This window comes from Chanodichthys erythropterus, chromosome 16 (genome assembly GCF_024489055.1).
Source record: "Chanodichthys erythropterus isolate Z2021 chromosome 16, ASM2448905v1, whole genome shotgun sequence".
NCBI classification, from domain to species: Eukaryota; Metazoa; Chordata; class Actinopteri; order Cypriniformes; family Xenocyprididae; genus Chanodichthys; species Chanodichthys erythropterus.
The window spans coordinates 33,470,083-33,495,944 of NC_090236.1; the positions used below are offsets into that span (position 1 = coordinate 33,470,083).

The 25,862-nt window shown below is 37.8% G+C and overlaps 1 protein-coding gene across 1 annotated transcript in view; it reads right to left on the reverse strand.

The window, feature by feature from the left end:
• eif2b3 (eukaryotic translation initiation factor 2B, subunit 3 gamma) overlaps positions 1 to 17,446 on the reverse strand; it is a 48,539-nt gene extending 31,093 nt beyond the window's left edge. Inside the window, exons 1-3 of the mRNA XM_067362907.1 lie at positions 17,161 to 17,446; positions 16,774 to 16,930; positions 8,522 to 8,679 (exon numbers count right to left, since the gene is read on the reverse strand). Coding sequence (XP_067219008.1) covers positions 8,522 to 8,679; positions 16,774 to 16,921 — 306 coding nt within the window. The 5' untranslated portion in view covers positions 16,922 to 16,930; positions 17,161 to 17,446. The remainder of the gene's footprint in view (positions 1 to 8,521; positions 8,680 to 16,773; positions 16,931 to 17,160) is intronic.
• Positions 17,447 to 25,862: the final 8,416 nt, after the last annotated feature.

Below are 25,862 nucleotides of genomic sequence, written 5' to 3' on the forward strand. Positions count from 1 at the left end.
TCTCCTTTGCCATTGTTTCTGTTTGAGTTGTCTGGTTCCCATCTGGTCTGTCCATCTATGGCCTGTGGATAAATAAACATGGGAGCGGGAGTGGGGAACAGCCCGTTACAGCGTGCCTGGCTCAGGGAAAGCTGCATGCCTCATTGGGGAGGCCCAGGGAGAGGCCCTGCCGTGACGCTCTGCTCCGATACAGTTCCGGTTCTCTTGTTCTGGCCCTGGGGCAGAAGGCCCTGGAGCCACAGGAGCACACATGCTCAAAAGATAACAGGGTGCACAGCGCTGTCTGTTTAGAATGAGCTAACTGTGCTACTGAGGAAGGAGAACAATCCCTCACCGTTGAACACTGCAAACCAAGAATGACTTCAAGCTAATGCACATATAAATCCTCACAAACCAACAGCAATGCCAGAGCCACATACATTCCGCACTAATGTTTACATATTCTGCACTAATTTGGGGAGAAAATCTATGAGACGCTTCAGACTTCAAATATTGTAAAATGTATTAGTACTTAAGACATTCTTTGTTCAAAATCATACAAAAAACACAAATAATGTCCATATAATTTAAATGCAATTTATTTAATAGAATATTTAGAATTATAAAATACAGTTCAAACTCAAAAATCTGATGAGCAATTCAAAGCAGCTGTACAACAGCCGAAACACGCAGACCTCTGATCACACATCTACTTAAATTACTACATCGTTTGCCAACCATAAACTGTCTACAGTTAGACTAATGAACTATACTACTTGGCAGAAGAATTGTTTATTCTAATTATTTATATTGAGCATATCATAATACTGTTGCCGGCATTTAATTAAAGTAATCAGACCCGAGAGACTGTGCCTTTCAGTGAAGTCTATCACGGTGGTTCTCACGCCTGTGTTATTTTAGTATCATTGAGATATTATTATAGTTTTTATTAATACATTGAATTGTTTTTTATTTTTATATTTTCCATTTTCATTTTCGTTAAAGGTACACTGTAACTTTTTTGTTTAAAAAAGTCAATACTTCAATTCTTTTTCTAAAACATGTTTGTGTCTTACCATAATTCACTATGGTAAGCCTATTATAAGTATATATTAGGGGTATAAGTGTTCTCAGAATTATTATTTTTTTTAAATAAAAACCGTACCGCTTTCCACCCATGGTACGCACGACACGCACTCGCACACTGGTTAATCTCAAATCTGACGACGCATACGTATCTATAATATGGTTTGTTGAAAATAATGCGCAAAACAGGCAGACAGAGTTAGGCTAATGTATTTTTCTGTCGATGGATACGGATTCTGGCTTCCCCTAAACTTTGTTCAATGCGAGTGCTGTGTGCTGTGATATGAGCAGTCATTTACGCAGTCATCACCAGGTGCAAGCACAGGTGAGCACAGCACACAGTGTTTAAACTAAACTCATTTAAGCCTTGCGCTTGAATGTTTAAATTGGCAAGATGCGAAAGAACTTCCGCGAAAGTTCTTTCACTTCACATGGAAAGCCGTGTCTCGGACAGTGCGCAAATATCGAGTTCCCTTTCAAGTCTTGAGCTTGAATGGACAAATTCACACAAAAATTATGTCAACATGCCTGTCTTGAGTATCCAACCAAACACAGTAGGTTAAACATGACAGGTTGACACGGAGCATCCAAACCTTTGGGTCAAAACCTCTGGGAATCAACCATAAAAAAAAAAAAATCCAGAGCCGAGAAGAGTCTGCTGGCAAAAAGAGAATGTGACAGAGCTCGTAATAAAACAATAATCAACATGGGCTTGGCTTTTCAGAGATGCTGAAAACTGGATTGGAAGTGTAAAAGCGATGTGGTCGTGAAATCACCAAAATTTCAAAATAAGGTATTTTATTGAACAGAGGGTATTTTATTGAAGTTACTTTTAAAAGTAATTAAAAAGTATTTTTGTTGTGTGTTTGTTTTTGTTTTTTAAACGTCTATCTAATTTTAAAAATATTTATTTTAGTTTTATTTAAATGAAAATGAGAAATGTTGCCTTGGCAACAAGCTGAAATAAAACAAGTCAAAGGTTAAGTATTTTATTTTATTTCCGTTAACGTTTAATTTATTTCACAATTTTTTTATGATTAACTACTAGAATAACCATGTCTCAACATTTTGACTACAAGACCCCCCAATTGTCCACGAAAATTTTCGAAGGCCCCATTATTTTCCAGTTGTTCATAGTTTACTGGTTACAGATTTAGCATAAGTATTTTTTTTAAGTTAGAGGAAGAAAAATGTATATTCATCTTTATAAACAATGCCCATAGTGTTATATGATTTATTATTATTTTTTTTTTTTACATAAATTTTACAGGCTTAGAAATCACACTTTTAAACTTGGCATACTTCATACACCAGGTTTACCAAAACCATAAGAATTATGGTTCTACAAAGACAAAAATAAATTGTGTTTGATAAAAAGTTCACTTGGACGTTTGGTCCCCTGGTTGACACTGTTTTATTTTGTAAATAATGACACTTTTCTGTGGGTGCATATTTCATGCAAGTCTTGCAAAAGTTGAAAGGAGGACAGCAAGTGTTGAGTAAAGGAAACAAACCACCTGTCTGTCTGACAGAAACAAAGATCAATGGTGGCAAATGTGAGATTTTGTTGATCCTAAAAAGCCAAAATCCATCCCTCATATTCCAGAAGTAGAACAAAATGGAAAAATTGTACACACATTTTAAACACACACACTTTTCCCATTCACTGAATTAAAGGGGTAGCTCACACAATAACAAAATGACTCATGTTCATGTTTTCAATCTTGTATGACTTTTGTTCTTTTACAGAAGATATTTTGATCATATATTGTAAGTCACTGGTTTCCAAAAAACACTGGACTTTCACTGTTTGCAAAAAATAACAATGATACATTTTTCAAAATATCTTTTTGAAATTCAACAGAAAATGAAAGACATACAAGTTTGGAAGAACATGAGTTTTTTTTTTTATCTTGTGTAAACTATCCCTTTAAGATTGGTCACTGCTTTGGTTCAAAGTAGCCAATGGGCAGGGGACGTCTGGAAATGTGTACTCCGCTCTGTGCTTCTTTTATTTACTCTGGGACTGAAGTCAAAGCAACCACATAATGGCTATCGCCAAAACATTCAAACATTTACCATGACTTCACAGTCAACCAGGAATGTACATGGATGAAACGCAAAAAATGCGACCAATGCCAGCCCACCCATCGTAAACCACCCAAGTAAATCGATCCTTCGCTGCAGCTCTAACCACTTAACATTTCATAGCCGGTGTTTCTATTTTTGAGGGGACTCGACAAGTGGCCAAATGCCTGAGGCCTGACAACGGCTGTGCCCTCTTGGCTACCAGGAGGGGAGGGAGGCAGGAAGGCTGGATCAGCGGTCTGTCTTAGTTGCAGAGCCTCTGAAGGTCTGGAGTGGGCGTCAGCTGTTGGATCATCTGAGCGCCGCTGCTGCTGACGCTGGGCCTTTCAGTAGGCCTTGGTTCTACGCTGCACTGGAGGAGAGGCACAGGGAGGTCAGGCCACCCACAGACACTTCCAGTTCTGCTTGGCTGCCCCCTGGGCCAGCCAGGTGAGACCACCCAAGAGGAGAGCAGAGGAAGAGACGGGAAAAAGAGGGTGGAGAGAGGAGGACAGGATAAGAGGGAATAAGAAGGAAGGGAAGGAGATACGCGGCTCACACTCATCTGCCACTACAGACACTTGTTAATCTCACAATTGTCTGTCATGACTGTGTTTGAGTTCAATACACATTTACATTATGAATTTTTTATATATATGAAAAAAAACCTATATTGTGAAAAAACTATGAAATATTGTCAGATTAATTTATTGAGACTTGTGCTGTTCAACACCAAGAACATGTACATAGGAAATGTACATTTCCATATTTCTCTCAAAAATACATGCTGAAATTGAGACAAAGTCATCATCATGAAAAGCCAAAAATAAAGTAATTCCATTCATATTTACTTTTTCCAGACCACCTGGTGCAAACAAAGATGCATGCATGCATTTTTCAGGAAAAATGAGTACACAAGTCGATCGGGAATGACTTGATCCCAGTGAACTTGGAGCCTTATTACTAACAAAAGCCGGCAGAACGCTACACAACACGAAGATTATTCAGTTTCTGTACAAACATTGACTCAATGCATCAGTATGAACTCAAACACAGGCTAATGAAAGAGAGCTTTAAGAGTTGGGCACTCTGTCAGATGCTTCCATTATGTCCGCGTTGTTTGCTGAAGCAAGGGAGTAGACTATGTGTTTACGCTGTACAATAAACGGGGATTTAGGGCCCCTATTGCCAGCGCTCATCTCTCAACACGTAGTGGGGCTGTTCGTGCACTGGAGGGCTCTGCAACTCAATGCTTTTAATCTCTCATTTCTCTCTAGGATTAGATATAAACGCATCTGTGCCGTTAGCGTGCTCCAGCAAGCCATCCTCCTCAACATTCCCTTTCCACTGCATTGATATGTATTGAGAGTTAATCTCCTGTGATGAGCGTTTGCACATGTTTAAGACATCCCACTCTCAGAGATTTTACACTTTCATAAGTGTGCAAAGGTATGATACAAATGAACAAATGCACTAATGCATCTGATAGACATAATATTTTGAGCTCAGAAAGAAAGTAATCTTTAAGCAGCTGCTTCTATCCAAAGTGACTTGAGTATATAGTGGGGTGCAAAACTTCTATTTTGTATTTTTCTAATTTAATACACCTACTTTCATTGCAAAACATATTATCAACATGACAAATTTGGTCGAAAGTTGTCCTGAAAAACATACAATGACATTACATAATTTACAATTTAAAAATAATAAAAGAAACACCTTTTTTAAAGGAACACTCCACCTTTTTTGAAAATAGGCTCATTTTCCAACTCCCCTAGTTAAACAGTTGAGTTTTACCGTTTTCGAATCCATTCAGCCGATCTCCGGTTCTGGCGGTACCACTTTTAGCATAGCTTAGCATAGTTCATTGAATCTGATTAGACCGTTAGCATCGCGCTTAAAAATGACCAAAGAGTTTTGATATTTTTCCTATTTAAAACTTGACTCTTCTGTAGTTAAATCGTGTACTAAGACCGACAGAAAATGAAAAGTTGTGATTTTCTAGGCTGATATGGCTAGGAACTATACTCTCATTCAGGCGTAATAATCAAGGAACTTTGCTGCCGTTCCATGGCTGCAGCAGTGCAATGATATTACGCAGCGCCCGTGAGCCCCTGCTTGCACAGAGAACATGCCTTGCAACCATGGAGACGTTTGTGAGAGACGCTGCGTAATATCATTGCACTGCTGCAGCCATGATACGGCAGCAAAGTTCCTTGATTATTACGCCTGAATGAGAGTATAGTTCCTAGCCATATCAGCCTAGAAAATCACAACTTTTCATTTTCTGTCGGTCTTAGTACACGATTTAACTACAGAAGAGTCAAGTTTTAAATAGGAAAAATATCAAAACTCTTTGGTCATTTTTAAGCGCGATGCTAACGGTCTAATCAGATTCAATGAACTATGCTAAGGTATGCTAAAAGTGGTACCGCCAGAACCGGAGATCGGCTGAATGGATTTGAAAACGGTAAAACTCAACTGTTTAACTCTAGGGGAGTTGGATAATGAGCCTATTTTCAAAAAAAGTGGAGTGTTCCTTTAAGGTTGCAATGGATTTCTTAGATAAAATTAAGTATTTGTGCCGGAAAAAATGCCCATCAAAAAATACATTCAAGGCATTGCAGTTCACACAAGAAAATTTTGGGGACAATTTTAAATCAACTAATATTTCATTTATTTATTTATGAATGAATCATATTTAGACAGATGTACATTTTTATCTAATTTATAAATTTAATTTAAGTACAGATTAAGGAAATGTTTATTTTCATATTTCTCTCAAAATTACATGATGAATTTGAGACACATTGAGAAAGCCAATAATTGATAAATACATTACAATACATACAATACATTTTTTTTTTTTTTTTTTTTTAAATCTACACTTTCTTTTTTATGAAATTCCAGAGGTTCTAACACTACCATTTAAAAGTTTGGGGTCAGTAAGATTTTTTTTTAAAGAATTTAACACTTTTATTCAGCAAGGAGGCATTGAATTGATCAAACGTGACAACAAAGACATTTATAAATGTCACAAAAGATTTCCATTTTGAAACCTGAAAAAAAGTATCATGGTATCCACAAAATTATTAAGCAGCATAGCAGTTTTTAACTATTATGAAGAAATATTAGAATGATTTCTGAAGGATCATGTGACACTTAAGACCGGAGTAATGGCTGCTGAAAATGTAGCTTTGCCATCACTGGAATAAGTTACATTAAAATAATACAAATATTTAAATACATTAAACAGAAAATAGTTCATTCAAATTCTAAAAATACTTCACATTACTGTTTTTGATCAAATAAATACAAGCATAAATTTCTAAAAAAAAAAAAAAGAAAAAAAAAGAAGATCTTACTGACCCCAAACTTTTGAACTGAAGTGTAATGTTTAAATAATTTAATGTGACAATGAAAGTTAAAATTATGGTCACATCAACTGCCTAAATATTTATTTTATTATAAATGCTGCTTTGTCTAAAAAAAAATTTCAAAATCCAAAAATGTAGTTTATTTCCCTGTTTAAATGGAAATTTCTGATTTTAAAATTACCACTAAATTAAAGCACACCTAAGGAACAGCAAACAGAGTTTCTGTGACCAGTTTCAAGCTACCTTAAACCCAACCCAACCCAAAAAAAAAAAAAAAAAAAAAAAAATTACCAGGATGTTATTCAACTTACCGCCCCATTCCATCTACACAACAACTCTCACACATGACCAGCAGGCCCATGAACGTCAGTAAGGGTTGAGAAAGGGTTCTGACATCATGTGTTTGTGAAGTTAGTGGTCTCTGGCCGCTGGGCTTTCAGCAGGAGAAATGAGGCACTCTGTGGAGTTGGACCTATCAGTGCGGGGCAGCACGGATCCAAGATCCCCCTGTGGAACACAGGATCTGCCCCTCACATCATTCCACTGACCCCAGGCCAGCTCACATGGGAGACAGGTGAAGCTGTGTATGCCTGCCAGGCTTTTACACGCTTCTGGGCACACGCTCATGCTTACATGGACGTGCATGCTCATGCTGCAATTATGTTTCTTCCATTTAGTCACCATGCTATGGTTAACTCTGAGCACAATGATTTACAGTGATGAAAATGTATCACATCATTGTGTTGCTAACTCTTTTATGACCCTCCTTCATCAATGAGCACACCTCACATGTCAAATCAATAGCTTTCCAGAGCATTCACACTCACTGTTCCATGGTGGTGGAACAATCTTTCAAAATGCAAACCAGAAAAGTTCTCTCAATATTCCAGAAATGCCTCACATTGGCAATGGAGAAAAAGGGGAATTTCACTGCTGGTTATATGGGTTTTTAATATTTTTGGGCTGTTTATGCAGTAGATAAGTGAAACATTTATTGAAACAGCTACTGTATTGCTACTGTAGATGACTAAAACTTCAACACACATAATGCACTTTTGATTTTGGAGCCGCCCCTCTGTCAATCTGAATGTCCATGGGCAGGAATGCAAAAATACGGATGTTCAATCTATAGTTTTAACAAAAGCGCTGGAGCTGTCAACTAAACAGGGATATCAGGGTGCAGATTACAGGGAGAATGTACATATTGTTCATTTCCATAGACTTCCAACATTGTAAAAATACAAAGCTGGTTGAAAATATAATCCTTTAAGGGACAGATTTACTAAACAGGGCAAATTAGAGAGTGCAATTAAGTTGTTTTTTTAACACCAAAATAGGGTTTGCTTTGGCGCAAGCTGTTAGTAAATCTGGCCCTAAAAGTTGTTTCTCCAGAAAGAAAAAATAAAATCTCATAATCTCAATGATTTTGCAAAGACAGACATGTTCTAGGATCAATATCCTTGTTGATTATTCTTACAACAAATCAGATCTTAGGGTTAGGGGCTTCATATCATTTCCCAATTTTAGATAGACCTATCCATATCCTTAGCCCCAACCCTAACTATAAACTATGTCAGTTTGAGAGGAATGTTGTTCCAAATACAAACAAAAGATTTTGATCCACTTACTAAGGAAAATCACAGCTTGTACTTCTCAATTTCAACATTATGCAATGTAACACTTCTCATGTTACTGTCTGGTGTGACAACACTATCACCACAACACAATCACTAATGTGAAAGCATGTTTAATGAATTAGAGGCATGAATCCCATAATTTTAGCTGTGATAACAATTGGATATTTTAGATAATCTAGCACATACGAATAAACAAGTATGAAAAGTAGCTAGTTTTAAACAAATGTTTATCTCTTCCCTCTCCTTTAAAATCCAATTATTGTTCCCAGTTAATTCAGGCCTTTTTTGTATCTTGGTTTTGGAAAGTCAATGTAATTATCAATGTAAGAAATGTTATGCCTCAGTGTTATCTTATGATATGGACACTTGACACACCTTGATCTTTTGCTGGATGTGTCGAAGGGCATCTGCGGTGCCCATGTCAGCTTCCTCCTGAATACACACCACATCCAACCTCATCTTCACGTCTGTCTTCAGCCGCTGATCGGTGCTCAGGGCCTTTTGAACCTCTTTAGTAGTGATGATAATCACCTCTGGAAAAGAACAATGATAACACTTTGGTGAATCAAGGATTAAATCAGGAGCATAAAAACATGATTTATGTACACTACCATTCAAAAAATTAGGGCAAGTAAGATTTTTTTTTTTCTTTAATGTTGTTTTTGAAAATAAATCTCTAATGCTCACCAAGGCTGCATTTATTCAATTAAAAATACAAGGGTAAAAAACAAACAAACAAACAAACAAAAAGTAATATTGTGAAATATTATTACAATTTCAAAGAACTGTTTTCTATTTTAATACATTTTAAAGTGTAATTTATTCCAGTGATGGAAAAGCTGAATTTTTAGCATCATTACTCCAGTCTACAGTGTCACATGATTCTTAAGAAATCCAATATGCTGATTTAGAAACATTTCTTATATACATTTTGTGGAAGCCATTACATTTTTTCAGGATTCTTTGATGAATAGAAGGTTCAAAAGAATAACTTATAAGAAACAGAAGACATTACGAATGCATTTACTGTCACTTTTGATCAATTTCACGTGTCCTTGCTGAACAATATGTGTTCATTTATTTTCTTTTTTTTTTAATCTTACTGACCTAAACTTTTGAACAGTAGTGTAATTTATAAACTTGTGTCAGATTAGAGAAAGTTTATTGTAATTCCAGCCATATACAGTGGAACAAAATGTTTCACTAGGAGTGTAGCGCAGTTTAGAAAAATGACAATAACATTATAAGGACACGGTGAGTAATACAATTACTTCACTATAAACAATACACTGTAAACAAACTACGTACATGACAACAGTTTTGACTGTGGGATTTTATGGGGAAAATGGAGATCTTTTTCCAATGACACCATTGGTTGAACACAGCATACATTTTACCTGTGACACCTCAGACTTGTAAAAAATATATTAGACAAGACACCTTCAATCGAGTCTTTGTGAATTATTCACCGTATACCCAGTGAGACAGACTTTCGGCCAACTGGAAGAAGTTTGTACCAAAATCCTGTTTTACTGCATAAATATTTTCTAACGAAGCAGCTTACTTACCATAGTTTGTGCTAAAACTTGTAAAAGCTAATTGCAGGGCCTTGTTGGCTGCACTCTGGCTGTTAACAGGACAGACTGTGCCACACATAAAGGTGCATACTGTACTGCTAGGCAGGCAAAGGGCCATACCCACAAACTCCATTGCAGCTGGATCGCACGGTTAGTCAATACAGCTAGGTGTGAACAATAAACATTTAATCATCATGAAGGCATTAAATACAGATACTCAAGAAGGTATGCCTCCTCTACTGGTTCTCAAATGTGCTAAAGCAATGAAGTGAACAGAGGGTTCTAAGTTCAGTGTTTTGGATTTATTTCCACTTTTTTTCTTGTATTCTAGCATAAAATTATATAAATTCAGATATATGTGGCCTTGGGCCTAAAACTAATTTTTTAACCATTAGTATAGAGCATCAGGAATGACACTTAAAGGGTTAGTTCACCCAAAAATGAAAATTCTGTCATTAATTACTCCCCATCATGTCTTTCCAAACCTGTAAGACTTTCGTTCATCTTCGGAACACAAATGAAGATATTTTTAATGAAACCTGAGAGATTTCTTTTCCTCCATTGACAGTCTACGCAACTACCACTTTGATGCTTCAAAAAGTTCATAAAGAGATCATAAAACTAATCCATACGAATTGAGTGGTTTAGTCTAAATTTTCTGGAGATTTGATCACGTTATTTGAAATAGCAGAATGAATTTATTCACATATAAACACTGATCAGCGAATATACACAGAAGCTCAACCGTGCATGCTTTAACCAACAAGAATGAACCTCATTGGTTCTTGTGGAAGCATAAACGTGATGTGTAACAGACGAGTATGAACCTCATTGGTTCTCATGCATCAAGAAAACATGCTTGAGCTTTCGTTTACCACAACTGATGTGCGTGTTGATGAATTGTTTGTATGTGAATAAAAGCTTAAATTAAATTTGTTTATCATAGAAAGTGATTGAGTCTCTTCAGAAAATTTGGACTAAATCGCTCAATTCATTAATTTTATGATCTCTTTATGAACTTTTTGAAACGTCAAAGTGGTAGTTGCATAGACTCAATGGAGGAACAGAAATCGCTCAGATTTCATTAAAAATATCTAAAAATATCTTTCTAAGTTGAACGAAAGTCTTGCAAGTTTGGAACGACATAAGGGTGAGTAAATGACAATTTTCATTTTTGGGTGAACTAACCCTTTAATAATTCAGACATAAAAATGGAAATAAACCCCATTCTAAATGTACAAATTAATAGAAATATTTAAAACTGCATAAATATAAAGATTTTTTTAAATGCACATTTCCATTTTTATGTTTGAATTATTCAATTCAACATACTAACACTATTAAATTGCATATTGCTATGTGTGACGAGCAGGGCGGGCGAGAGCCGTGAGGGAACGGCGCGAGGCCGGTGACGCGAGTGATAATGAGCGTCACCTGTGAGGCGTGCCGGCCTCGAGTCTCTCACGGAGGAGCTCCGGAGGCATAAAAGGAGGAGCGACTACAATGAAAGACGAGAGAGGACCAGGCCTGGACTTTATTTTATGTTTTGTTATGTTTGTGTGGCCGGCAGACGTCCGCGAGGGTCTGCCGGCATTACTTTCGTTTTGTTTGTTTATTTTATATTAAAGTTTTGTTGAATGTTCGCCGGTTCCCGCCTCCTTCTTCCCATATCTACTAACCTCGTTACATTGGTGCCGAAACCCGGGAGGAAGGAGGGACATGCTGTCGGAGAGCCCTCGCTGCTGAGGGGGATCGCGGTGCTGCGGAGTTCGGGCAGCGCGGGAGTGAAGACCGCGAGAGGCTGCCCGAAGCGGTGGTACTGGAGCCTAGTGAAAGGTGGGACGGAGAGCTCGAGGCCGTGCCCCTGGGACGAGGTGGGGTGGCTGCCGTCCAAGAGGGAGCGGAGGAGTCGCCGCCGTTCGCCGTGGGCCGGAGCCTGCTGCCGTCCGCCATAAAGGGGAGGAGCAGGGAACGGGGGACTCGCTGCCGGCTGCCCTCAGTCGGAGGAGCCATCGCCGGCCGCCAGGAGGCGGTCGAGGATCGGGCCGTCCACCGAGCGTCCAGTGCCACCGCATGGCACCGCGAAGAAGAGCCTCTCGGCAGGCTGAGGACCAAGCGGCAGTGTGTCGGGGAACCGGACCAAGAATTTTTTTTTCTTTTTCCTCTCTCCCCTCTCTCGTCCTGTCGCTCCCCTTGCTTCCGTCTCCTTTCTCTCGTCTCGTCTGTCCTTACCCCCAGGTGCTGCGGCCGCCGAGACAGGCCCCGGGGGGGAGTAGAGCGCAGTCTCGGAGGTACCCCCCGGCCTGCGAGGGGCGTTGGGGGTATGTGACGAGCAGGGCGGGCGAAAGCCGTGAGGGAACGGCGCGAGGCCGGTGACGCGAGTGATAATGAGCGTCACCTGCGAGGCGTGCCGGCCTCGAGTCTCTCACGGAGGAGCTCCGGAGGCATAAAAGGAGGAGCGACTACAATGAAAGACGAGAGAGGACCAGGCCTGGACTTTATTTTATGTTTTGTTATGTTTGTGTGGCCGGCAGACGTCCGCGAGGGTCTGCCGGCATTACTTTCGTTTTGTTTGTTTATTTTATATTAAAGTTTTGTTGAATGTTCGCCGGTTCCCGCCTCCTTCTTCCCATATCTACTAACCTCGTTACACTATGTTATCCCAAAACAGTTTTAAGTTGCATGGGCCTGCTGAATGTCTCCTATTCCTAAGATATCTGTAGGAAAGCTGGCCTAAAACATAAGGCGCTCTGCCCGTTATCCTCAAGTACTAGATTGCAGTTAATTATTAGAGAGTTGAAATTATCCTGCAATAGTTGTCTGAGGTGTATTTGTATCTTGTTATTCAGTGTCCTTCCAGCCTATAGCAGTTGTGTAGACTGAAAAGACCACAGTAACTTGGCTTCATTTAATTTGTCTTTTACTAGCTTAGTTGTATAGATGTCAACCAGGCAAAATATCCACCTCCACAAACTTTCCATTTTAATGCATGAATTTAGGACACACAAAACATAAAACGTTTTATCAAGCTTCTGTTCTCTGACAAAAAGAGTCTCAACACTAAAAACGAGAAGCAACATGGGTGCTGATCTGTGTGGGTGGGTGTAACGTGGAAACCATGCCATTATAGCATGCCAGTTGTTAAAACTGCCCTACCTTTCCTATTTAGGAAATAAGGACTTTATTAGTTCAATTTAAGCAGCCTGTGCAAATTATTACCACCTGCAGCTTAAATGTGTTGTAAGCAATTTCAGCATTTTGTTAACTTCCAACACACACACCCACTCTTCCAAATCCACCTCCAAACATGTCTTCCAATCCGATGTCAGCAAACCTATGCAAAGCAACTCACAGACAGAAAGTTTCTGTTTCTGGCTATATTACAGAGTCCAGAACTCTCAGGACACTGACAGGTTATTATTCTGAATTACTTTTTAATTCAAAAATTACAAATAATAAAACTTTATTTTCATATAAGAAATGCAGCTCAAAATACTCTATAAAAAGAAAGCCTTAAAGGCACACTATGTAAATTTTCACCAGCAGAGGTCACTTATTCAAAACAAAGGTATAGCTTGATGACGCCTTGATTTCGCGGAATCATGGGAGGTGTAGTCTTTACATCTACAGCCGGTGGAAAAGAATCAGGACAGGACTTGAGCAGAAATCATTAACCGAAATTAGTAACGTTACTATAGTAAGAAACAGAGCAGGGCCGACTGCTGTGCGAGCAGAAACGAGACCACTAGAGCGATTGCTAATGAGAGACGAGCGCGACACGTTTCGAGAGCAATGGAGCTTTTATTATGCCGCAGTCACTGCTTCTGCTTCTTCCGGTCCAAGCGTATGTATGTGGGGTAACACATCGCTGTTTTGTCATATTAGATACATTTGTATGTTGAAAGTTGTTATAGTGCTACTCTGCGATCGCTCTATGGCTACTATGAGACACTCGTTGCACACTGCGGTAAGCTAGATCGATATTAGGCATGGTAAAACATGATACTCGCTGTAAATCAAGACAATGAGATTTAAACAATATAACAATGATTAGTTTTCTGTGATGAATGTATCCAAACAGCTGCTCACCCATCTAATAAAACACATAATATAATAAAGCATCTTTGGTGTTTCCATCGTTTCTACAAAATAAAACTGGAAAACGAGGGTAACGCGGGTATGATGTCACTGATAGGTGACACACGGACACGGTCTGTGTTCTGGTTAAAATTGCTTATTTCTCTGGATTTAAACATTCTTGGAAACATTTGGGATAATGCAAGTACACAAGTCAACAAAATATATAACATTGTTCTAGTGGTTTTTGAATATTTTAAATCCAAAAATCTTACATATTGTGCCTTACTATTTCACATAAAAACAAGTAAAAATAAAAAATAATAAAGCATAAGATTAAAGATAAAACCTACTTTATGATAATAAGAGATGATAAAATGAATACAACCAAAAAGCAAATTAAAACCAAGCAATAGTAAAAGACATTATATTGTCATTTAAAGGGGGGGGTATCACACACAGTTTCTGCCAATCTTAATCTTGAGTACATATAGAGTAACAATGCATCCTTAATATCTCCAAAAAGTTTTTAATTTTGTCATATTTATAAAAGATAGATATGATAAACCGAGTCTTTCCAAAAAAAAGCTGAGATCCTGGAGGCGGGTCTGCTGTCAGTGCCGTGGGCGGAGCTAAAGAGTCATGAGCGCACAGCTTCTGCCTAGAGATCGCATGCTAGCCTCGACATCATTATAAATAAAAAGGGAACAAAAACGTTCGTGTTGTTTACATTATATGCACTTACGCGCCAATTGTCAACAAAACACCGACATCTGATTCAGCTTTACTCTGCGCCGAACTGGGACTTGTTTACAAAGTATTCATCACCAAATTTCAGGGAACAAACAAACATACGTGCACAACTCTGTTGCTGCCCTGGAAAAATAAACTTCATCCTCTGTTCCCTTAATGCTGGGTTTTTTGGGAAGCTAAAAAAGGTAATCTTTCCCTCACAACCAAAAACACACTCCTTTGGTGACAGGAGCTGCGTCTCATTTCGGAGGTTGTGTCCTTCGAAGATCGTATTTGAAGGCTGAATACTTCATCAAGGATGTCATTTAAGACATCATACTTAAAGGTTTAGTTCACCCAATAATGACAGAATTTTCATTTATCACTCACCCTCATGCCGTTCCACACCCGTAAGACCTTCATTCATCTTCGGAACACAAATTAAGATATTTTAGTTGAAATCCGATGGCTCAGTGAGGCCTCCATAGGGAGCAATGACATTTCTTCTCTCAAGATCCATAAAGGTACTAAAAACATATTTAATAAATCAGTTCATGCGAGTACAGTGGTTCAATATTAACATTATAAAGCGACAAGAATATTTTTGTGCGCCAAAAAAACAAAATAACGACTTATATAGTGATGGCTAATTTCTGGCTTTGGAACATTATGAATCAGCGTATTGAATCAGCTGTTAGGAGCACCAAAGTCCCGTGATTTCAGCAGTTTGGCTGTTTCACACGCGATCCGAATCATAATTAAATACGTTGATTCACAACGCTCCGAATCTTCCTGAAGCAGTGTTTTGAAATTGGCCATCACTAAATAAGTCGTTATTTTGTTTTTTTTTTGGCGCAACAAAAATATTCTCATTAATTTTTTTAATATTAATATTGAACCACTCACATGAACTGATGTAGATGTGTTTTTAGTACCTTTATGGATCTTGAGAGAGGAAGTGTCATTGTTGTCTATGGAGCCATCGGATTTCAACTAAAATATCTTAATTTGTGTTCCGAAGATTAACGAAGGTCTTATGGGTGTGGAACGGCATGAGGGTGAGTAATTAAAGCAGAACTAAGTAACTTTTTTTAACCTTCATAAATATTAGTCCTTACGATGGTTAATTGACTTGTAGTGGTGTGTTTGAGGCGAGCACTAACCCCCTCTGGCACGTCTACGCCAGAAAACAGCACTTGCAAGTTGAGCTTCATCGACCCGACACAATCTCGCCTCATGTTCACGTTCACGTGAGTGACAAAATGCTTTATGGTAATTCAAAAACAATGTATATATTATGACTTTATAAGATAATTTCGAAAATTACCCACCTCCATCGAGTGTACTGTATATGCAAATTACCCACCTCCTCTTTCTTGTACTGTATTTGCAAAACTACTGCGCTGGTTGTAGTCCAGAGCTGCGCTTGGAGTATTTATGACAGTGTAATTCACTAAAGGAAACTGTAGGGGGAGCTACGCAAATCTTACCGAGTTCGGCTGTCATGACAGAATTTTCATTTTTGGGTGAACTAACCCTTTAAGAAAAGTAACCGTAATAAAATTGACTGATATTCATTGTGAGGTGTAAAATATAGTAATTTCATTTTTACGTTGCAATCTAATGGTTATTTTTCTTAAATGAGACTGCCTCGATGATGTATGCAGCCTTCAAAGGGTGCAGCCCCTGAATTGGGACACAGCCATTGTTGAAAAATCTCTCGGCTTCTGTATCCCAAATGAAACGCGTTGATGGGCGTGCTCTTGCTCTGGGTAATGTGTGTGCGCACGCTTATCAGGGAGAAGTGCCTGTACAAGCAATTCCACTCTCTTTTGACGTCATACAGGACACACTCAAAAAAAAACTCTCAGAATCCTGTACCGAAACCGGAAGTAGTGGATTTGGCACAGAAATACTTGGACGTCATACGTCCAACTCGTGTTTTGAAACTTTGGCCATGTTTATCATGAGAATGCAACTCTTTAACAGTGTAAATAAGTCAGAATGCATGAAACATCATTATTTAAAGGGGGGCCCTTTAATAATAGAATACAATGTAATACAGACCAAATACTTAAGAAACTGATCTAGCTGACATCATGTATGCTAAAAAAAAAAATGTTATGAACAGCTGTCAAACAATCTGCTATATTAGCTAGATAAATAGATAGATACTATACTAAAATATACTACAATATCACTTCTAATGAACTTTGTTTTCTGCTATGACAGCATGTTTACCTTCAAAGCCCACTCTCTCCAGCAGGTTGAGGGGGTACCAGATGAGGGGTCTGTTTCCCACAGGTAGCAGAGGTTTAGGGGTGTTATAGGTGAGATCCATCATCCTGGATCCTCCACCTGCTGCCATCAGCACCGCCTGCAGCTCCATCCCAAACACCTGCAGGACAAAACAAACAACACATTCTAACTTCATACAGCAGCCATCAGAATGCACTGAATCAGACTGAACCATCTTTGATGTAACAAGCTTTTCAAGACATTACTCCTGACAGGACTCTAGTTTCATCATCCACACTATGTTTACTGAGACGTACTGCAAAAAATAACGGATTCTGACGCTATTTATTAACGTTTATAAAGGTTTAGAAACACACACATTCGACTTACCTCTATTGGACGTCCAAATGTTTATGATTTGTAAAGTATTGAGTCCGGGCACGTGAAAATCTGCAGCACTGTAGCAGACGCTCATGTGGATCAGTCTGTCACTAGACTCGCTATCGTCAAACACTTATTGCTCAAACCGAGAGAATCCAACTATTTAAACACAAAGAATACGAATAACTAAAAATCCCCTGAATGTTTAGTATATAACAGTCTACAATAACTCACAAGGTATTTCGAGATAATGACATAAGACTGTAACTTTTAAATGGGTCGTACAGAAATCACGACCAGAAACTTTGGTTCCGCATAAAGAATCAGTTCCTCTTTTTGAAAAAGAATGAGAGGAGAGCGTGAAAATAGTCAGTTTTATTTGTTTATTTTATTTTTTATATATGCAAAGATTATTTGAATAGATTTTTGGATTTATATGTTTGTATAAATGTAAAAGCTAAACAAAAGAGGCGTTTATAGCATAATATTATTGTTTTAGTGTATGCATTATGCAGTGAATGATTTTTTATTATTAGGCCTACTTTTTTGCATAATTTGAGAAGGGGTTGTAATACGTATAGGGTATTTATGTTAAAATTAATAAGAAAACGAGTGCTGAAAATTAAAAATACGGATTATAGCAATACAAAACTTTTACACATAATGCAATATGTCATGTTATAGACAGCCTACTGCATTTAACAATCATTTTCCAGTTTCATAGCATCTAACACCCCTATCACTTTAACCATGATGACATAAACTGGCAGAAAGACTATTGAATGCTTAGAGTGTTTAAACGACAAATATTAAAGGTAGAGTAGGCAATTTCAGACAGGCTAGCGATAGCAAGCTAGCTTTGAAAGCATTAAATAATCAGTTAAATTAAATGTAAAGCATTAAACAAATAAGCCTTTAGATCCCACCCTCCCTTTAGAGACTTCCACAGAAGATATATGTACATGTTTTAACATTTAGACCATTTCAAATATTGATTGCTATCAGGATGTGAAGATTTTCAACCAGTATAACAAAAATGTTTATAAAAAGATACAATTGCCTGCCCTACATTAAATTTATTATAGTTTTACAGCAGTAACAATAACTTTAGCTAGTAACTATTTTGGAAGAATATAAATGGTACATTTTTATAATAGATTTTTCCTTCCCATATCAACAATGCTTTCCTGTCCTAAAGTTCACCAGTATCCTAAGTGTTTTAAGAAAATGTCCAGTTTCACAGTCAAAATTTAAAGTCTTTTCTCAAGCCCAGTTCCCGCACCCAGATCCCCTCAGTCAACAGACATGGCCCAAACCCCAATTCACAGACCTCCGATGTAACAGCAAATTGAACTCTGGGAATGTGGCTTAGCTTTGTTTTCTCTGGACAGGAGATGAGCTTCATTGGTCGTTGCCTGCAGAAGAAACATTGGAATAACAGGGCAGGCTGCCTCTATTACAAAAAAAGCAGAAAGAAAAGTTAAAGCAAAGGAAATATTGATGTTAAAGCACTGAGTGTTTGTGTGCTGAATTCACACCTTTGCTATGTTCCCTAACACCAACTGTTTGTGATTCACACTCTCCAAAAACTTTGGCCACCTTATCTTTTCTTCTTTTGTAAGGCGAAGCAATATTTTTAAAGGATAACCCGAGAAATCTCATATGGATTACATGACCCAAGTTTAACATCTGGTGTACTGCCTGAACGGACCGCTGCAATTGCTGTGGGGTCATGTTAAATGATCACAAACAGAGAGCAAAAACAAGCATTCTCATTTACATTTTTATGTCCAGCTAAACAAGCAAATCTGCTTTTTGTTTGGGCTGAGTGAGGGAAATGATAAGTTGGTGATGTGCATCATTGAAACTAGATTGGTTAAAACAGATGTGTGCATTATAAAATGAGCCTAGATATTCAACCATTGTTATTTAACTCTTTTGACACCTCTTCAGATGTTCTGTTGAATCTATACACATATAAAATAACAGGGACAATAAGTCATTGAGTGGTTAATTGCTGATTTAAAATGGCAGTAATAATAATAATAAATATAGCTGCAGGCAGCAAATATCGGGTTCAAGTGCTTTAAGGCCTTTGAGCATTTGCGCAAAAAGATTTAGCAAACATGTAACCACTTAAATTATAAAAGGAAAAGACCATTTGCAGCCAATACAGGCAAATTAACTTTGGAAATATATAGCTTTTAAAGCTTTTTAACAGTTATAGCGCCACCTATGGTCCAATATCCATAAAAGTTTGCATTCTTGTTTAGAATCATGTGGCATGTGCTCACCTATTTTCATGAAGTTCTGATGTTTTATAGGCTTTTGAGTATATTTTGCCACATCCATTTTCTAAATGACCCTGTTATAGCTATCCAAAGGGTAAAGTACAATTTCTTTTTGATAATTATTGATCTAGAGATTCCAAAGAATTGTACTACATTGGTTTTATTCAGATTGAGTGAAAAACCTACGTTTGCAAAAGTAGTTTTTTTACATAATCACGAATGTTTAATGAACGGTTTGATTGACAGCAGTGGCAAAGTTGTTCAGGAGGAGATCTATCAAAAGATATGCATATTGTGTGATTACAAAGGCATAAAACTCATTAGCGCAATCTAGTGGCCGATATCTTTCACAATTCTTACAGACCTCTAGAGTTTCATTACGATCGGCGTTCGTTAACCTTTTTTAATAGGTGCTCAAAATTCATTGGCCGATGGCAGCCATGTTTTTCGAGATATGCCAATGTCCTCACGGACAATTATGGTTCCTTGGACCAAGACACTGAATGCCGAATTTCAATTCAATCAGACTTACGGTTGCATAGTTATAGCTGTTTTCATGCTTTTTCCTGTTATAGCACCACCAAGTGTCCAATCGACATGATTTTTTTTCACTGTGACCAAAGGTTGAGCCCATACACATGTGTCCTGATTTTCTCATTCTGTTCAAGAGTTATATCAATTTTAGTAAAAGTGGCTCCTCCCATTTTTATTGTTTTGGCGCCCCTTAGTGACTGTAAATACATTTTTTTTTTTTTTTTTTGATATTTTTTGATATTCAGTCTCCAGAGAACATTTCTGCACTGGTTTGGTTCTGACCAGGCAAAAAACCTAGGACTAGTTCACAAAAGTAGGTTTGGATAAAATTCAAAATGGTGCAAATGAAATAGGAGATTTAAAAGTCTAGGAGTTATGAGCAGTTTCGCATTCTTAATCGCTGTAGCGCCACCTATTGTGTAGGATCGGGGTCATACCTTGCCAGTCTCTCTCCAATTTGAGACCTACCATTTGGCCATGTTTCAAGTCTCTAGGCCTTATGGTTTGGTCTGCATGATCAGTTTTATGGCGCAAGAAAAATAATAAAAATCCTTACAATTACAATAGGGTTTCAGCACTACTTGAACACCTAATTTTGACATTGTTATAAAATCATCTGTATTGGTAATAAAAATTTGAAAGCTCAAAAACGTTCCTACACAAATGTTTGCATGAATTTCTGTATTTGACCATCATTTCTCACTTCTTCAAATTTCAAAGTGAAGGTCAGGGGGTCCATTTTAACATCCATGCAATCTGGCAACCATCATCTCTGCAATCCAGCAATAAGAGTTTTTATGTTCTAATACCTGCGATTCATCTTTATTTACAAGCTGTTCACTACATACAGATGGCAATATTTTTGTCATTACAGCAGCGGGCTCTGGTTCAAGAGTAGGAGGTAATAAAAGTCAGTCCAGGCCACTGACACTTCTCTAGCGATTATCTGTTCTTTTACAGCACTAACCTGTGACCATAACAAACTATGGAGGGCTTAAGACTAAAGGCAGACATGATTGTGCTAATGATGGCATGGAGGGATGGGGCACAGAGAGGAAATGTGGCACAGGTGTTGCACTGTGGAGCAAAGTCCTTGATGAGTGCTATTTGAGATGAACATGCACAAAAACTTTCATAAAACCTTAGAGAGATGCAATCTGGTTCAAAATTCAACCTCAGTAACTCAAACAATTAAAATACTTTAGAAAGGTTCAGAATAATGTTAAAATAATCATGAAATAATCAAGCATAAAATAAAAATATTATTTTATATATTATTGAATGTGTTTATATTAGTGCTGTGAAATCGATTAATCGTGATTAATCGCATCTAACAATTTTTTTTGTGTATATATGTGTACATATACATATGTTTGCGATTAATCACGAATAATCAATTTGACAGCACTAGTGTGTGTGTGTGAATATATATATATATATATATATATATATATATATATATATATATATATATATATATGAATGTGTATATACTGCTGTGAAATCGACTAATCATGACTAATCATGTCTACCATTAACGTTTGTATATATGTGTGTATGTATGTGTACATATATATATATATATAAATATATATATATATATATATATATATATATATATATATATATATATATATATATATATATATATATATATATATAACACACACATTTACAAACGTTTATGTTAGATGCTATTAATCGTGATTAATCAATTTGACAGCAGGTGTGTGTGTAGTGCTGTCAAATCGAATAATCATGATTGATCACATTTGTATATATATATATATATATATATATATATATATATATATATATATATATATATATATATATATATATATATATATATATATATATATATACATGTAATTGAATGTGTATATATTAGTGCTGTCAAATCGATTAATCACGATTGATCACATTTAACATAAACGTTTCTATATATGTGTGTATCATATGTGTGTACCTATACACACACACACACATATTTACAAATGTTTATGTTAGATGCGATTAATCAATTTGACAACAGACAATATGTCTATATTAGTGCTGTCAAAACGATGTTTCGTGGTTAATCACATCTAACATAAACATTTCTATATATGTGTGTGTACATATATATATATATATATATATATATATATATATATATATATATATATATATATATACATACATACAAGCTCACTGAGATGCACCTAATATATTAACATTAATATATTTGTAAACTATATATATATATGCAGTATAATTTTTATCAGTATGATTGAAAATTCCACTATTCTATCTCTAAAATGCAGCATGACTTGTAAAACTACATGACTTGTCTTATGCAGTTTAAATATGCATTTAGGTGTAAAACTGCAAAATTTGTGGCAAATCCAGTGAGCCTTATGTTATCAAGACATCTAAGCCAGATAATTTGCCATTGGAGTAGGCAACATAAAGATGTTCCAGCATGGGATAATGAGGCCAGATAGATAGAAGCAAAGCAGAGTCATAAGGCTACCACAGACTTGAAGCTCTGCCTCGATTTCCTCTGATTTCCTATTCCTGGCCATTGCAGCTCTTGTAAATCATTCTCAATTCCCTTAAACAAGCCAGTTGGATTAGGTTGGTTTAGATCATAAACATTTGCAGGGCCAGACCACCCAGGGAGTGAGACTCAGGCCTGACCGCTGCCTCGCTGCAAGCCATGGCCAGGCCGAAAGCACAACACGCTCAGTGTGGTTTGTGTTTGCGGCACTTCCTGGACACAGAGAGAGAGAAAGAGCGACAGAGAGAGAGTGAGAGAGAGGGCCCCATCTGCCATGGAAACAAAAACACCCCCCCACCCCACCAACTTATTCACGGTCAGCCACCGATAGACTGTGACATAGATAAACACACTGGGCTCCACGGGCTCCATACTCCTCTGTCCTGTGCATTTCAGAAAGCCCTTTTTCATTCACTGCTCCTGTGGAAAAAAAGAAATGTGCCATTCACAAGGCTTTACAGGATGGCTTCAAAGGCACAATAATGCATGTGGAAACAGAAAAGGATTCTTGTTATGACAAGTGAAGGAACAGAAAACATTTTGTGTTGTTTACTTGAGAGATTAAGGATTACGTTGGTGTGGTCTTGAGTATAGTGTGCAAGTGAGGCATTGCTTGACTCAAAAGTATTGGGTTAAAAGAACTGAGGAATTATCCTAGAGTTTGACAGAGTCTGGGCACATGGTTTTCATTAATGCACAATTGGACTCTGCTGTAGCAGGTCTCCCAGTGAGTGCTAGTTGACATGGAGGTTGAACTGTGAGAATACACATTCACAGTCCCATTAGCAACTGATAATGGTGCATAAATCATGACCACACAAACGCTCGCTTGGTTCCATGCAGAACTGCAGCACTGTATGTGAAGGTATTTATAATTGTTCATTTCTAAATCACGATGAGCAAAAATATTTGTAGGTGCAAATGGTGTGGATCTGTTTGAGACGTAACAAATTCAGGATTTAATTTACAGTATGCAATATGCATGCATTAGGCCTGTTTGTGTATGTCATTATTGGTGCTTGTGTTTGTATGTCTCACACAGCAGCTTTTATGACCTTCCAGCTGCAAAAGGAATATGAAAACATTTTAAAAGGGATGATCTAATCTTACACTCTTTTACACAACAGAATGACATTATTGGGGAAAGATATTATCACACAGCTCTTTGGAATAGTATAATATTCACAATTTTTACAATGTCTGATGGTGATAACGAGCAGAAAAAAGGAAACAAATGGGGGGAAGGTAGCGCTTTATCTGGCAACCATTGGAATGAAAGTGCACCTTGCAGTTAAAAATGCCAATCATGTTTTTGAAGTCATAATTTTATAATTTTGTCAGTCACAATGTAAAATTCTGAAAATTCTTTCATCATTGTTTAGGATTGATAGGTGTGATCTCTGTCCCATTCACAAAACATACCGTTACATACGTATTTGAGTAGCTATGCGAATCTAACAAATAACCAACGCCATTCCCATTTGGTGACATCCATGGACTCGAATCCAGCCTAGACGCGATGCGCGAGTTCATCATTGTGCGGTTACATTTACCAAAATTCAGTTATTTCAATAGGAATCCACGCAATTGAGAATTTCCCATTAAGATTTCCCTTTAAGATTTCGCAACAGTTTAAAGTTGACGACTTCTATGTGAGCTGCGCTAATGTTACCTTTTTTGCAATTTTGCAAATGTGACGGAACTTAACTAACGGGAGCAGCTCCAGTGCAAGACATTGACTGGATCTAAATCAATCCTTCAGACATACTACATCTCATCGGTTATTGACACCACTCATGAAAACACGTGACAAACAAGAGTGACTCTCTCATTATTATAAGAGGTTGCAGAACTTGCTGTCCATTGTCCATTCACACAGCAGATGTTTGCGGTTGTGAGAAAATGTTGAATGCAGTTTTCCGTCTCGTATAAATAACCGAATTCGGTGTGAAAGTAAACATATGAAGCACTCAAATACAGGAATGGCAACTGTATTGTGCCAGTGTTGTCAAGTCCATGGTTTTCCAGACAGCAACATAGTGTGGCCCAGATCTGGCCCACATGTGGATTACACATGGACCAGATGCGGGTCAGATCTGGGCCGACACTATGTTGCTGTCAGGGATTGACCCTTCGCCGGGAGTTTGATTGACAAGCAATCTAACCAATCATAACTCCGAATCTGCCATTTTGTCCGACAAAGCAGACAGGACCTTGGTGGACTTGAACTTGAAAAATGCTGTCTTTCCGCGTTTGAAACAACACACCTTCTGATGTTCATTCATGTTTATTTGATGCTATAAATTAACTAGTAAGAAGAGATGATCGGTTCACGAGCCGCTTGAGCCGAGGCGCTACAGCAATCTGTCACGACACATTAAAGAGCCACAAAATGTTTTTTATTGTTTGATTTATTAAAAATTACACAATTTGAAAGCTTGGACTTTGTTTAATATCATAAGTAACCTGCTCTGTCTTGTCTGTCGACGTGTTGTCAGTGTCCTCTGCTTTGTGATGTATTTTTCACTCTATGGCTTTTCGGACAAAGCAACAGTAAAAGTCTTTGGGTCTTTGCCAAGGGTCAGTTGGGCTACTTTAACACTGCTGTCGCTGGTTGTTTTTCGTGTCCACGGGTCAAAGCGAACTGGAGACCCTATCTGAAACCCATTTTGGGCTAGTTTTGAGTAGCAATTGGGCAGGATTTGAGTAGCAATTGGGCAGGTTTTGTTGCAATAAAGAGTTGTGTCCTTCATTGACTAATACCCCAGATAACTTCCTATGAAATAGCATTATTTTACTGTAAAAATCCCATACACTGTATTACTCCTGTAGTTTTAAATGGTTTTGGAGTTATTTGTTGAATTGAAGCAATCCGTCCAGTAGCTCTTATATCTGGTTATTGCTCTTTAAGGATTTCATTAATGCTGGTATCACATGCTGAAAGACTGTGCTCCCCAGAGATTTGTAATTTGTGATAACGGCACCGACAGTCGTCATTAACTCGCTGGCTTTAAACACAGACTTTGCAGGGTGACACTTCATAAAACCCTTCAGATTCCTTGTAAAGCTTATGTAGACCATTCTCCACTCTGGCGCTATATAGGGGCAGTGGTAAAACACATCACAGTTGTCCCAAGCTACAGGCCAGTCTGGAAGGCTGCTCCCTTCCGGAGCTTGGGCCCTGAAAGTGCCAGGCTCCCTGTTCTAGGTGAGTGTCTGTGGCAGGGTTTTGACTGTTTTACATGCTGTCTGGACTTGGATTGCCTCATATCCCACTTGGTTAATGATTGCTATAATTCCTAATTGTGGCCAGGGTCCAGGCAAAGAGTCAAGGGCCAGACCTG